The sequence below is a fragment of the Lynx canadensis genome, chromosome D1 (assembly GCF_007474595.2).
Source record: "Lynx canadensis isolate LIC74 chromosome D1, mLynCan4.pri.v2, whole genome shotgun sequence".
Lineage (NCBI taxonomy): Eukaryota > Metazoa > Chordata > Mammalia > Carnivora > Felidae > Lynx > Lynx canadensis.
The window spans coordinates 115461930-115475854 of NC_044312.2; the positions used below are offsets into that span (position 1 = coordinate 115461930).

Consider the following 13925-nt stretch of genomic DNA (forward strand, 5'->3'; position numbering starts at 1 on the left):
GCACAGGCTTCGTACGCAACACACCTACAGAAGTCCCCCAGGCAGATGAGAGGAAGGCGTTCCATGTACCAGAAAAACGGGCAAACGGCGCCAACAGGAAAAATCACACAAAGGGAGACCCAACTGGCCAAGGACTTTGTGAAGAGGAGTACGTCAGATCAGTGCCAATAGACACCACCAGAAGAGGGCAGTTTGCCTCGTTTGGGCTGGAGTGTTTCACCCACCCCCGGTCGCGGTGGAGAGGGGAGCAGTGCTGTCACGGCCGGCCCCCAGGCACCAGACGGAGCGGCGGGGTTTAAGACGCACCCCCCCGCCCCCCCCCCCCCGTGACCCAGCGGTCCCGCTGCCGCCTCGCATCCAAGACAAGAGGCTGCGGGGCCTTGCAGAGGTCTGTGCGCGGCCACGTTCAGAGCAGCGTTAACTCACAGCAGCGAGAAGGTGGAAGCGACGCCGCGTCCACCGACGGCGAATGGCTGGACGCGGTCCGTCGGCACCCAGGACTGTCGCTCGGCCCTGACGAGGACGGAGGCTCTGCCACCTGCCACCACGTGGATGGACCCGGGGGGACGTGATGCTCACGTGTGATCCCCTCACAGGAGGCCCCGGAGTCTCCAGATTCCCGGAGACGGAGAGCGGACGGTGGGCGCCGGGGCTGGGGGAGGGGCCGCGGGTTCGTGTTTCACGGGGACAGAGTTTCCGTTTGGGAAGATGGAAAGTTCTGGAGATGGAGGGTGGGGACGGCCGCACAACAGCGTGAACGTGCTCAGTGCCCCTGAGCTGCGCGCTTAGAGTCGGTGAAGACGGTACTTTTTAGGGGCACCTGGGTGGCTCAGTCGGTGAAGCGATGACTCTTGGTTTCAGCTCAGGTCATGATCTCACGGTTCGTGGGTTTGAGCCCCTGGGTCGGGCTCTGCCCTGACAGTGCGGAGCCTGCCCGGGATTCTCTCTCTCCCTCTGTCTCTGCCCCTTCTCCTGCTGTCGCGCTCTCTCAAGGTAAACACTTAAACAAAAGAGTTGGTACATTTTATGTTACGGGAATCACACACACGTCCCACCCCAGGACACATGGGACAAGGGGAGTTACAAGGATTTTCATCTCTGCTGTGTCTGAAGTTGCAAACGTTTGGAAACCACCTGAGTGTGCTGTGAACCGGTGAATCCGATGGGCAGCCTCGGGGGGATATGTGTGTCAAAGGCCAAGCTCTGGACTCCGGACTCGTCCTCACGGTCGCCTCTGCTCGTTGCAAAAATCCTCTGAAATATCAGAGGGGTTTGTCTGTTTTTAAGGAGCAAGCCACAGAGTGGAGAAAATGGCAGCGGGGACTGGACGGCAGACGGGTGGCGGGTGTCCCCGCGTGCCCGGAGGGCAGCCAGGGCGCCCTCGGGCCGCCGGGCAGGAGGCCGGACCTCTGGGCAGTGTCCACCCCGCAGGCGCCCCCATGTGGCCGGGTAGCCGGAGAAGCCAGGTCGGAAGGAGGTTCCTGGACCCGGAGGGGGCGTGTCCGGGCGAGGCCGTCAGGTCTGTTTTGGATGTTTTCACTCCGAGGAAGCTTTCAGGGCCTGTCTGGGCCTGAGGAGCAGACACCCAGATGGGGTGCGCACCCTGGGAGGGCGGGCATGCCAGCTCCACGAGGCTGGGGGCAGGAGGGGCCCAAGGTGGCAGACCCCCGGGAGCACTTCTGGGGCCCGTGGCACCTAGCTCCCTCAGCCCACGCGCCTGCAGCCTTGCCCACAGCCGGGGTCAGTCCAGTGGGACGTCTGGCCAGAGTGGGCTCCGGGAGCTGTGGGCAGCGGGGCGGTAAGAAGGGGAAAGCCCACCTCCACGGTGTCCTCTGTGCCCCCCCACGGACGGGGAGCTCACTGCAGAGAGTGGCGGAGAAAGCACCCCCCACCGGCCCCGCTGGCCAGAGGGTCAGCCCGGGGAGCAAGGTCCCCCTGCCGCATCCCGTGTCCTCGCTGCTCCAGTCCCAGCCCTGCCCTGTGCCCCCCCGGACGCCCCCATCCCCGTCCTCCCCCGCCAGGCTCCCAGCTGCTCCGTGGCTGGCAGCCCGGGCCTGCGGGCAGGAGCCCATCTAGGGTCAGGGCGGGCAGCGAGGCCTGGCTGTGGGTGCCTGAGGTGCGGCAGGGCCCAGGATCAGAGGCATAGGGGTGGCAGGAGGGGCCGGTGAGGGCCGCCTGAAGCTCCCCATTCCTCCCCGGAAAGCCTGCTGGTGTGGATGTGACCACCCCCCACCCCGGATGGGAAGCCTTCCCCCGGCCCCATGTAGGTGAGGACACCAGCCCAGCCATCGAACAATACGGTTTATTTCAGACTTGGCCTCCACTCAGGCCCGGGGTTCCTGTGGTTGGCTGGCCAGGCGAGGACACGTCGGGCTCCCGCAGTGCCCAGGGCCACCCTCCAGAGCCTGCCCACTGTCCCCGTGCCAGGGGCCAAGCTGGGACCAGATGTGCTAAGGAGGGGCTGCACAGCAGTGTCCCTGCAGGCACAGAGGGGCGATGGACGTGGGTGCTGATCACCCACCAAGCAGCTCTATTCTACCTGTGTTATTGCACGTATACGCTTGTTAGAATCCAAGGGTGCTGGGAGAGGCGGGAGGGACCCCTCCATGCGCCCCCATCCCCGTCCTCCCCGCCAGGCTCCCAGCTGGCCCCAGGACAAGGAGGAGGCTCAGGGCAGGAAGTGAGGCGGTCCCAGCCTCGGGGGCTCCCCTGGAGCACAAGCCGGGTGAAGTATGGGAGCCCCCCTCCCCAGACCGGCCTTTGGGCTGTGTGTCCACCCAGCCAGGGTTCAGGTGATGGGCAGGGGTGGCATAGAAGGTCTGCCCCTGTGACTATTTGACTCAGGGCAGCCCCACTACTCCGGCCCTGCCCAGGTGGAACACCCCCCCCCCAACCCTGCCCAGCTACAAAGGGCAGAAATGGGGTCCCACTGCACCGGCTCCGCCCAGATGGACCTCCCCCAACCTTGCCCAGCTACAAACAAAGAGCAGAAATGGGGAGAGTGAAACAGCCGTACCCTTTAATGTCTCCACACGGGCTGGGCCCTTGCCAGAGCCCGTCCCAGACCCCTACCCGGCCCTGGGGCCTCTCGGCACAAGCTGGCGCGCATGAGTGGGTCCGCTGTGGACGCACCTGCCCAGAGGCGGTGGGCCACACTCACAGTCCACTCTTTCCACTGCCCCCGGCCAAGACCCCTGCCCCAAGCTGGAGCTCTGTCTTGTGTTCCTCAGTAAACTCTGGAGCCTGGGCTCCTTCTGCCCCAGAGACTGGGAAGGGAAAGTGCTGGGGGGCCAGTGAGGGGGCCTGGTTTCCATTGCTCGCCTGTCCGGCTCTCTCCCTCTGGGTGTATGTGGGGGTAAACGCGTATATATATGTATATCATGTATGTACGTATGTATACATAGCTGTGTGTGAGTTCGGCATGCACTACATTCCTGAGGTCTGTACAGGAAGTGGCTGGGCCCCCACCTGGGCACCAGCCATCATTTTTTCCGGGCCAGGAAGGCCACACCAAGAATTAGGGCTGCGGCTGCCACAGCCACACCCCCAGCCACCAGGAACGGGGTCAAGTTCTCAAAGGGGCAAGGGCCTCGGCCCCCTGAGCCCCCGCTGGGGGCTTCGTCCTCCTCAGCGCCGTCCCCGGGGCCCTTGGGCTCGGGGGTTGCATCCGGGCTGCTGGGGGCTGCAGGGGCCGGCTTCAGGTTGCTGTGGTTATTGAGAAGCGTAGGGTCTGCCTTGGCAGGGGTCTTCTTGGCAGTCGGTGGTGTGGGGGCCGCTGGAGGCTCCTGCTTCTCTGCCTGAGCCTCCTTCTTCCCAGGTTTAGCCGAGGGAGCTTTGCCATCCACAGCTGGCGGGGCTCTGGCCTCAGCAGCGGCCTGGGGAGCCTTGGCGTCGGGCTTGGGGCTACTGGTCGACTTCCCTCTGGACTCCATGGCGGGTGGTGCTGGCAGGCTTCGTGGGGTGTGCGTGAACAGGCAGGTAGCTGGACCACAGCGGCTCAGGACAGCTCACTCCTGGGCATTATCTAGGCCTGGAGAGAGACACAATGAGGCTGTGGCCAGAGACTCAGCCCTCCTGTTCAGCCCCTCCCACCTTGCCCCCATAGAGACCCTGTCCAGTTCTCCGGACCAACCCCCAGCTCTGGGTGCTTGCTCTCCATCTCCCCCCGACCACTCCCTGAGAAGCCCCTCCAACCACACAGGCAGAGCCTCTGGGCCCTGAACAGGCTGGGGGTGCCGGAGGAGACCGGCCAGAGACCTCAGTTTCCTCCTTTGCAAAATGGTCCTGCCCATACACGTGCTGTTTCCATCTGACGCCAGGGTAGGGAGGCCCTTGATGGGGAAGTGAGACCCCACCCGGCCCCGAGGAGGGTATGTGGTCAAAGTAGGGCATGGCAGCTAGGGTGCGCCTGGGGCAGAACCAACCAGATACCGTCTCAGGAAGACTGGGTCCAAGTAGAGAGGGGGCAGGGCAGGAATCCAGAGTCTGGGCTCTCTGGTGCCAGCAGGGTGGGTGTGGGCCCAAGGCTGCCACAGCAGGGATGCAACACACCTGAGGTGTCTCCCCAGGAGGCTGGAGAAGCCAGTCAGACAGGCGGTGACAGGCCTGTGCCTCCCGGAAGGCATCCGCCCCTCCCCAGCCCCTGGTACCCACCCCAAGGACAGCTTCACCTGCTCCAGTTCAAGGGCAGGGAGTCCTTCCCGAGTCTGAGGCTGTGCCTGCCTCTAGGGCAAGGGGGGCGGTTTCCTGGTGTGAGCCTGGAGTGGACAGACCACGTCAGTCAGTCCCAGCACCCTCAAATCTGGGCCAGGGCAGAGCATCGGGGCTCGGGGCTGTAGGAGAGGCCTGGCCCAGACCCTCAGTGTTTGAGTTGGGGGTACCGGGGACGCTGAGCTGGGCCGGAGTCCGCTCTCCCCAAAGACCTGGACACCAGCCGTCTGCCTCTCCTCCGTGAGGATTAGAACCCCCCAGCCCCTCCTCCCGCCTCCACCCCCACCTGCACGGGGAGAGGGCGCCCACTGGGAAGCAGCAGCCCAGGTTTTCCACCCAGGCCAGGCACACTAACCACACCTGAAGGTCACCTGTAGGTCACAGCATGATGGGGGTGTCCTGAGAGCAGCCCAGCTGCTGGCCCGCTTCCCAGGGAGCTCCAGCGGCCCCGCAAGCCCTGCTGTTATGGATGGGCACCCAGCTGCTAGGCGCCAAGTTTGCAAAGGGCAGGTGGTCTGCCTCCCCACCCCCCCACCCCGTTATTTTTGTCTCACACTGACGTCACCCCCCTCCCCCTCCCAGGAGCCGCCGGGCTGGAGCGAGCCAGGGGCCCCGCACGCGCCCCCAGTGACCTTCAAGGCGAGAGCCCGCGATCCGCCCCGCGGGGCCGCCCCGGCCCCGGAGACCCCAGTGCCTTACGCTGCTGCTCTCGGTGCTCCCACCTCGGCGCTGCGCGCTCTCCGCGGGACCAGGGCCGGCGGCGGGCGGGCGGCGGCTGCGGCTGCGGCTGCGGGGACTGGGAGTTTCCCACAATGCACTGCTCTCAGCGCAGCGAGCCGAGGGGGCGGGGGCTACCTCGCCGCCGGCTCCGCCCGCCCGCAGCCACCCGGAGGCCCCCAAACCCAGCTCCGCCTTTGATCCCCAAGGCGGCTTGCAGTCAGGAAAGCAAGGGGTGGACGCTGCCCTTCCCGCACCCCCAACCCAGCCAGAGCAGGAGTCCGGTGGTTAGCCCAGGCCCGGTGCCGGTCAGCGGGTGGGCGGTCAGAGGGAGGTCTGCAGGAGGGAGGCCAGTCCCAAAGAGAAGGCTGCCCTCCCCCAGTCGGTCCCAACAGATCTCAGAGAAGAGGGTATCTACTTAGAATATTTATTTATCTTCTTACAGGACAAGACACAAAAAGTTACAACTTCTTAAATCTCTTCAAAAGAAAAAAATATAATTCTGTAAGCAGCAGCAGCAGCTTCCAAGGTACAGGTGTGGTGGGAGAGGACAGCTCCCAGGAACAACCGTGAACTCGGTGGGGGGGGGGGGGGGCCCAGGCCTGAGCCCCAGGTAGTGTCACTGGGAAGGGGCCTCCGGGGAGGGAGCCCGGGTGGGGGTACACAGCACCAGCACATCAGGATCAATCACCAACACAATCACGTGGCCTGGGGTGGGGCGGAGCAGGGGTGGGGGGCAGGCCGGCTTCAATTCACAACATCAATGAAAGAGGGGGGTCCCGGGAGGGCAGAACTTCTGGAGTGTGGTCAGGGGCCTTAAGAAGAGGCCCAGAGAGTAGGGTGGGCCCTGGGAGGGCTGAGGGGGGCACGTACTGCCCCCAGAAATAAAGTGGGTACCCCCAGGCTCCTACTGGTCCTCATGCCTGCCCTCCCCACTGGCCAATCCCAGACCCAGGGCGGGGGGCAGGGGGTAGGGGGGTGTCTCTGAAGAGGGGTCTGCTGAGAGGCAACAAGAACCAGGCTGGAAAAATAAATGCCTGGATGGGGTCAGAGGGGAGCCTAGAGCACACGGCACAAACACGCACACATTGCCTGGCCACGTGGGTAAGGCCGGCGGCCCTGCCACAGCCCCATCTCTGAGAGGCCAGGCCGGTTGAGGGCTGGTGGACACGATCTGCCCCCCAGAACATTCTCACATGCACACAGACCTTATACACCATGGGTCCCCAGCCTGGGGTGGGGGTAGAGAGGCCCCACCGGGAGGGATGCTGGGTCCCACGGTAGAGTAGGGGGGCTTGCCCTGGGAGTCAGAACCCAGTGACCCCCCTGCACCTGGGACTCCTGGCTCAATATGGGGGGCAGGAGACCTCCTGCAAGGCTGGCTGGGGGGCAATGTGGAGTCCGGGCTGAGGCGAGAAGGGCGACGGCAAGGGGAGGCTGGACGGACGGACACAAGGATGGACAGAGCACTTGTGCTCAGCAAGTTAATAAATAGGTTTGTGCGGGGTCCCCTTTGTAGACTAGGGGCCAAGCCTCGGGGACTAGAGCTGGTAGACTGGAGGGTAGGGTCCCGCTTGCCCAGCCCAGGCCTGGGGGCCCCAGCCCAGAGACCAGCTCTGTCCCTGGGGGTGTTCAGGCCGGGGCGGAGCTGTGGCGGGGGCTGGCTCCAGGAATGTAAAGATTTCTGCGCTTTCTACATAAATACGACGTTGATCCCAATGGTCGTGCAGGCAGGACCCCTCGGGGGCCCCTGTGTGCACCACCCACGTGGACCCTGTGCCCCTCCTCTGCTTCCCCCCCCATCCATGTGCGGAGAGGCAGACAGAGACTTCCTCTCGCTCAGTCCTGGGCAGGCCACCCGGCTCCGGCCCCGCTCTGGTCCCACGCGGCTGGAGGGCATGGGTGGCCTCCGGGCTCAGTGCTGGGGCGGCTGCAGCAGCCCCAGCAGGGTCTCGGCGATGCCCAGGAAGTAGACCACTTGAGCGATGCCGAACAGCGGGGCGATGACCAGGGCACGGCAGTAGGCACCCTTCAGGAAGGCCGAGGGGCCCTCGTGCCTCAGGATCTTCCTGTGGGGGACGGGGCGGTCAGGGCTGGGGCCCGCCCACCCCCCACCCCACCCCCACGGGGCCTTCCCACCTGGCACAGTCCAGGAACCCAGTGTAGGTGTCCTCGTTGACTCCGCGCTGCAGCGACTGGAGTCTGGTCTTCACCACTGCGGGGCGGGCGGGGGGAGAGGCGGGTCGTGCAGATCAGCGTGGGGCCCTGCCCACCACCCACCCCACCCCTGGGCCTGCATCCCCAGCTGTGGCCCCGGCACTGACCGTCACAGGGGTTGACAGCCACGGCAGCCGTGCTCCCAGCCACACAGCCGGCCAGGAAGGACACGTAGAAAGGAGACTTCTCCGCGGATGCCGGACGGCCCAGCTGGTTCAGGTTGGCAAAGAGGGGGAAGTAGACGATGGAGAAGGGGACGTCCCTGTGGCGGGGGGGGGGGGGGGGGGAGGGACACTGGTGACCTGCGGGTGTGCGGTGGCCAGGCCTCCCTCCTTCCTCCCCTGACCCTCACCGTCCCCCCCCCACCGACCTGAGCAGCGTGGCCCCCAGTCCCTTGTAGAGGCCGGCGATGCCCCGGCTCCGAAGCAGGTCCCGGGTCAGCTGGGTGGCTGTGGGCCGGGGGGTGGCCGTGGCCTCCACGGAGGGCTGGGCGCCCCCTTGGGCCGACAGCTGGGCCTGGGCAGCCAGTATCTTCTTCTGGGCGGCTGGGGAGAGAAGGGATGGGCCTGCTTGCGAGGGGGGGTGGGGCGCCGGGAGCGGGGCCCTGGCTGTTGCCCCCGTCCCAGCTCTGCGTCCCCGCCCTGCACCCTCACCGAGGCGGCCGGCGTCCTGAAGCTGGATCTTCAGCATCTCCATGGGGGTGGTCACAATCACCTGGCAGGTGCCAGCTCCACAGCCCGCCAGCATCTCCTTAAACAGGGTCAGCTTCTGCCTGCGGGGAAGGAGTAAGGCCCGCAGCGCAGAAGCTGAAGCCCCTGCCTCCCTGGGGGTGAAGGGTACAGGGAGTGGGAGAGGCGGACGCAGTCCCGTGGGGGTACAGCGCCCTCCAGCCCTGGCACCGAGCCCAACAGACAGATGGCCCCACGAGCAGGGCCTGGGAAGGTGGGAGGACCGTTCTCACGCACGCAGCCCTGGAAAAGCTGGGGGTCTCAAGTACCCAACGGGCCACCCTTTCGGTCCCACCCTTGGGTGACAGGGGAGCTGGTCAGCACCCCCCAAATCCCACCCCGCAAGGGGCAGTTCACAGTGGCCGGGGGCCAGGACCACTGGGGCCTAAGCACCACTGACTCGGCATCCGCTTCCCTCCCTGGGCAGGAGGCGGAGAGGGAGTCAAGGTGAGGGGCACAGGAGGGCAGAGCTTTTGTCCTTTGTCAGGAGACACACACGCCTCCCCCTCACAACCTGGGCCCCCAGCCCCTCACCCGTCCTTGGAGAGCTGATATCGAAAGAAGTCGTTGGCGGCCAGCTTGATGGCCTTCTCCGGGGTGACGAGGGTCAGGTTCACGGCGGCTCCTGTGGGGTTGGGGAGGCTCTCAGCCAGCACTAGCCTCCCAACTGGCAGAGCCCTGCCCCCGTCACTCCTTGGCCCGCTTCTCCTGCCCTCTCACCCACATTGGTGCCAGGCGGGGCAGGACCGGGCAGGGACAGGGGCAGTGCCTCCTCCAGGCTCTCTTCTCCCCCTCCCAGAGGAGCACCTCCCCTGGAGGACGGGGTGCTCACGCTGCTGGGGCCAGGGCTGCTGGGGAGGCAGCGGCGAGCCCCTTGAACGGCGTCTGGGCAGATCCAGGCCTGAGGACTGTCTCCTAATCGGCTTTGCAGCAGCACCCCCACCCCCTCCCGTCTCCCGGCACAGATGGAGCCCCACCTGCCCAGAAGCCGAGGGACAAGGCTGCAGCCACCATGGTAGAGACACCGTGTCCTGCCATGCTGGCAGGCAGTGGGGGTGGGGGCGATGCCGCAGAGGACTGCCCTCCCCACGGGTCCCACCCTGTGTCGTTGGCCCAGCACCCAGACCCCCTGGGTCACGTCCACACCCACACACCTGGCCCAAGCGTGCCGCCCTGCCTGGTGCTGCCACCTGCCTCCCAGCTCCTCCAGCCGGGCCCCTCTACCCACGCCTGCCCCACCCCCGGCCTCACCTCGGTACATGCCAAAGTAGCCCTCCGAGCGGACGGTCTTGATGAGGCAGTCAGACCTGCAGCCAAGGGGAGGGGGTGAGCTGGGGACCGGCGACAGAGCTCCCCAGGCCTGCCCTGCCCTCAGTTTCCCCTTTTGTGGAACAGGGTGAGGGAGGCAGGAGCAGGGCTTAGGAGTCTGAGCCTCACCGCACTGCCCGCCCCCCCCCCGCCCCCGCAGCCTCACGAACTCCCCCCCCCACCCCCTCCCCCTCGCACACTCACATGCTGCTGTACACTCGCTGGCCATTCTGCTGGTTCTGCAGCCTGGTCTTGGCCAGGTCGATGGGGAACACGCAGGTGACCCCGATCAGCCCGGCGATGCCGCCATTGATGAGCTTGGCTGGCAGACTGAGAACAGAGGGAGCGTCAGGAGAGCGGCCTCCCCGGCCATAGGTCAGGACACACGGGGTAGGGTGGAGCCAAGACCAAAGGCAGGGTCGCGTTCTGACCTGATCTGCTTATCAGCCATTTAACTGAGCGCGCCCAGGTAGGAGCCGGAGAGGTGGACGGTGGAAGACGGATGGACGAGGTAGAGGCGGCAGAGGGTGGGCGGGACAGAGGGGGAGGGGCGGTCCTCCACTTTCTGGGGAATTTCAAAACCACCACTTCTCTTCTAGAAGAGGGTGAGGAATCAGCAGAGGGAGGAACAGGCCACACAGAGGCACATCAGGGAAGTAAGCTTCCCCCCCAGGCGCCCTCCCCAGCTCTCGTGCCGGGTCACCAAGCCCCTCACCCACCCGTGGCCCCATCTCTAGGGCCACCTGCTTTCCCCGCAGCCACCCCCCTGCCTGTGAGTCCTCCCAGCTGGCCTCGCTCACGCTCACACACACTCACGTGCACACTGAACACACACGTGAGCGCACTCTGCCTTTAAAGGGCCAGGCGCCTCTCCGGGAGTCAATTTCCCGGCCGGCCGGGCGTCTCAGCCCTGGACTGCGGGTGACCCCCTCATCCTTGAGCAGCGGCGGCTGGTGCCTGCCCTCTTCGGGATGGGGCTGGAGGCGCCGAGGAGCCCCCCAGCCCGAGCTCAGCTCACAGCTACCCAGGTAGATGACACCACGCCAGGAGCCGGCTCCACTGCCGTGGCTCCTCGAGGACAGACCCCTCCCCACGGACAAGCACCATGCTCACCCACCCCAGCCCTGCACCCACCCTCCTGTCCACCCTTCCCAGGAATCTCTCTCCCAGACACACGGACGGACACACACACACACACACACACCCCGGGGCTTCGGAAGCTTCAGGGGTGTTTGGGGCACAGGCTAGGGGGCAGCTGGGAGGGGATGGCTGGCTCTCTGAGGCTCGATGTGGTTGGTTCCCCCATCCACCCTAGGGGTTGGAGGAGACAGGGCCCCTCTCACTAGGCGCAGGGCAGGAAAGCCAGAGCCGAGCTCAGGAGCCTCCTGTCGGGGGCCCCCCAGAGTCCTGGGGCCGGCCCCGCTGCCTCTGCCGGGGCCCCCACCCGCAGCACTGCCGCCCAGGGTCACAAGGCTGGCTCACACCCGTGGTCCCTCTGAGGACTGGTGACCTTCACCTCGGCTTTCCCAGGCCAGCCATCCCCCGTGTCCCCGGCCCTCCGGCCCCATCACCTCCGAAGCCCCCAGTCCCGCTCACCCCGAGGACGGCACTCAGCTCCTCCAGGACTCCAGCCCGCGGGGCTCACAGAGGAGATCCAGTGGCCGAGGGAGGTGCCGGCGGCACGGATTGGCCGCTGGGCGGGGCGGGGCCGGCCTTGGGGGGGGCGACTTTCTCTTTCACTTTGGGCGCGCCTAGGCTCCCCGAAGCCCTGGGAGAAGGGATGGGAAGGGGTGTGACGGCTTCGGAGAGGCAGGGCCAGCCTCAGAGATTTGATGGGCCCAAGGGGCGGTGGGCCTGACTCAGGCCGACCCGGCCAAGCCAAGCCAGCTGCCCACAAGCACCCCAGCCCACGGCTGCCGCGACCCCAGCTGCCCAGTGGCTTTCCGTCTGCAGCCCACAGGCTGGATTTGTCTAGGACTCCGGGACCCAGAGAATGGGGCGCTCTCTGTGCCCAGGCACCCTGGACACAGATATGGAGAATATCTGGTCCCTAGGGGGGTAGGGGGAGGAGTCCGTGCCCACTCCTCTTTGTGAAACCTGTGTGTATGTTGGATGAAGACACGTTACGTGGAAACCTCACCATAGAGCACAGGAAGACGAACCTGTTTACTAAAAACACCAGAGAAGGGGTGGCTAGGTCTCCAGAGGCCACTGGCTGCCGCCCATAGGACCACTCACCTGCCAGGTCCAGAGGGCATGAGGACTGGCACTCCCAGAGCCCTCTGCCCTGCCAAGGGCCCCCGACGCACACGCCCAGGGCCTCAGTCCTCAGGACCTGCTTCCCCAGGCCCTATCCTACAGATAAGGGTGTGACCTCTGAACTTCAGCCTGACCTTTCCCTCCCCACCCCCACCCCACCCTGCCACGTATAGGCTGGCCACAGCCAGCTCTCTGCTGCCCTAGGCTGTCAGGGGCAGGGTCCGGGTCCTCCCTCTGGTCTCCCAGAGGTCTACCCCTGCCCTCTGGGGAACTGAGTGAGCCCTGCCTCCTGGAGCATCACCAGATCCCACCTCCCATCCAAGGGAAGGGACACCTGGGTGACGGGGGTCCCGAAGTCAGACAGACCGTCAAGATGAGGAGGGGAGCAATGAGGCAGGCCCAGAGATCCCAAGCCTGAGAAGAGAGTGAGTCCTGGGGCCCCACATCACAAGCCACAGGCTGCAGAATGGAACAGGGAAGACGGTCGCTGGACCGACAGCCGTGACATGGAGGGGCTCTGCCTGGGGAGACTGGCCAGGGGTCCAGTGGACCCGAAACCCCCTCTGTCCGTCCTCACGCCGTGGTTCCCACCCCTGCTTATGAGACAGCTGTGGAAGGCCTTCCCTCTGCCCCTCTTGTTGCCACAGAAACCCGGCCTCCAGAGCCAGGCCTGAGGCCCAGGGCTGTCCGTCCTCACTGTCCCCTTCTCCACTTGTACGGCCAGGTAAACTAAGGACCTGAGCAGGCTGGGGCCGGTGCTGCCCACAGAGACCATTCACGGGATGATTCCGCTACTTCCAGACCCACCCGGGGACAAAATCTCCCACCAGGGAAGCCGCGGAGCTCCCCTACCCCCACGAAAGGCGATGGGGGTGACGCTCAGTCTGGCACTGGCCACAGGCTCCCCATTCAACCCCCCCCACCCCCCGCTAGTCCCGTCCCCGTTGGAGGGGGCGCTTTCTATCCTGTCAGAGGGGCCCCAATCCGCAGACAAAGGAGGCTTGGGTTGGGGGCTGCGGACTCCAGCTCAGAGGCCGGCTCAGGCCCCCCCGTCCCTTCCTCTGGAGGGGACGCAGACCGGGCCCGGGCGGTCACGCTGCCCCCACCAGGCGATGGCGACTCCAGCCACGCACGTGTCCACACAAGTCCGGCGGGGGTCCCACGTGTGTGCCCCCCCCCGCTCCCCCCCCCCCGCGGCCTGGCCTCTACTGCTTGGGCAGTAGCCCCAGCTGTACCCACCCCGTGGGGACACGTGTGCGCGGGGAGCGCGCCCGGCACCGCCCGGGGTCGCGCACGGCCTCCCACACCCGGGCGGCAGCTGGTCGGAGCATCCGCCGGCCCGGGACACCCCACCCCCCCCAACCCCGGAGGCGCCTTGTCGGGGCAGCTGTCACTTACCCCGGCCACCTCGGCGCCCCTCGCCCCCGCAGCCGGGCCGCACTCGGGTGGACGCCGCAGAAGGGACAGGCCGGGCGGGCACTCACCGCGCGCTCTGCCGCCGCCGCCGCCGCCGCCGCCGCCGCCGCGCTCGCCTCCCCGCCGTGCCGCGCGCCCGGCTGCTCCGAGGCGCGGAGACGCGTCCGCTCGGCGCTGCGCGCTCCGCCCCCTGCCCCCGGCCCTCGGCAAGCGGGCTCCGGCTCCCCCTCCCGGCCGCCGCGGCCACTGCGCCCGCCCGGCCGCGGCCCGGAGGCCCCAAAAGGCCCTTCCTTCGTCTCTGGGCCTCGCGCCCCCGCAAGGGCCAGGGACCCAGTGATTAGTCCTGCCGGGCCAGCAGGTGGCAGAGAATGCTGCGACGGGGGTGTCCTAGGGCAGGGTGGTGTCCCGGGCCTCGCAGTAGGTGCTTGGAGAGACGGGAGCTGGCCCGGCACCTGCCCGCCAACGGGGCTGACGCACCACCCCGCACACAGGTGGCCCTACCCACCCGTGCCTCGCCGTGACTTTGCAGCTGTAGCCCCTCTCCCTCCCGGGCACATGGGAGCAGCAGGC

The 13925-nt window shown here is 66.5% G+C and overlaps 2 protein-coding genes across 5 annotated transcripts; both read right to left on the minus strand.

Moving 5' to 3' along the window:
- Positions 1-2993: 2993 nt before the first annotated feature.
- Positions 2994-5473, minus strand: CEND1 (cell cycle exit and neuronal differentiation 1). Of its 2 annotated transcripts, none has more exons than XM_030333605.1 (2): positions 5410-5473; positions 2994-4030 (listed from the first exon to the last, which is right to left on the minus strand). In XM_030333605.1, exon 2 carries the CDS (start codon positions 3930-3932, stop codon positions 3483-3485), a length of 450 nt encoding a protein of 149 aa, XP_030189465.1. In that variant the 5' UTR covers positions 3933-4030; positions 5410-5473; the 3' UTR covers positions 2994-3482. The 2 variants fall into 2 exon arrangements, with proteins under 2 accessions (XP_030189465.1, XP_030189466.1); XM_030333606.1 differs by having other exon boundaries at positions 5433-5470.
- A 367-nt stretch (positions 5474-5840) lies between these two features.
- On the minus strand, positions 5841-13444 carry SLC25A22 (solute carrier family 25 member 22). Of its 3 annotated transcripts, none has more exons than XM_030332316.1 (11): positions 13424-13444; positions 11277-11448; positions 10112-10272; positions 9885-10010; positions 9624-9679; positions 8907-8997; positions 8298-8416; positions 8015-8189; positions 7752-7906; positions 7567-7642; positions 5841-7496 (listed from the first exon to the last, which is right to left on the minus strand). In XM_030332316.1, exons 3-11 carry the CDS (start codon positions 10129-10131, stop codon positions 7343-7345), a joined length of 972 nt encoding a protein of 323 aa, XP_030188176.1. In that variant the 5' UTR covers positions 10132-10272; positions 11277-11448; positions 13424-13444; the 3' UTR covers positions 5841-7342. The 3 variants fall into 3 exon arrangements, with proteins under 3 accessions (XP_030188176.1, XP_030188174.1, XP_030188175.1); XM_030332314.1 differs by having other exon boundaries at positions 10112-10275; XM_030332315.1 differs by lacking the exon at positions 13424-13444 and adding an exon at positions 13338-13352 and having other exon boundaries at positions 10112-10275.
- Between the last annotated feature and the right edge of the window lie 481 nt (positions 13445-13925).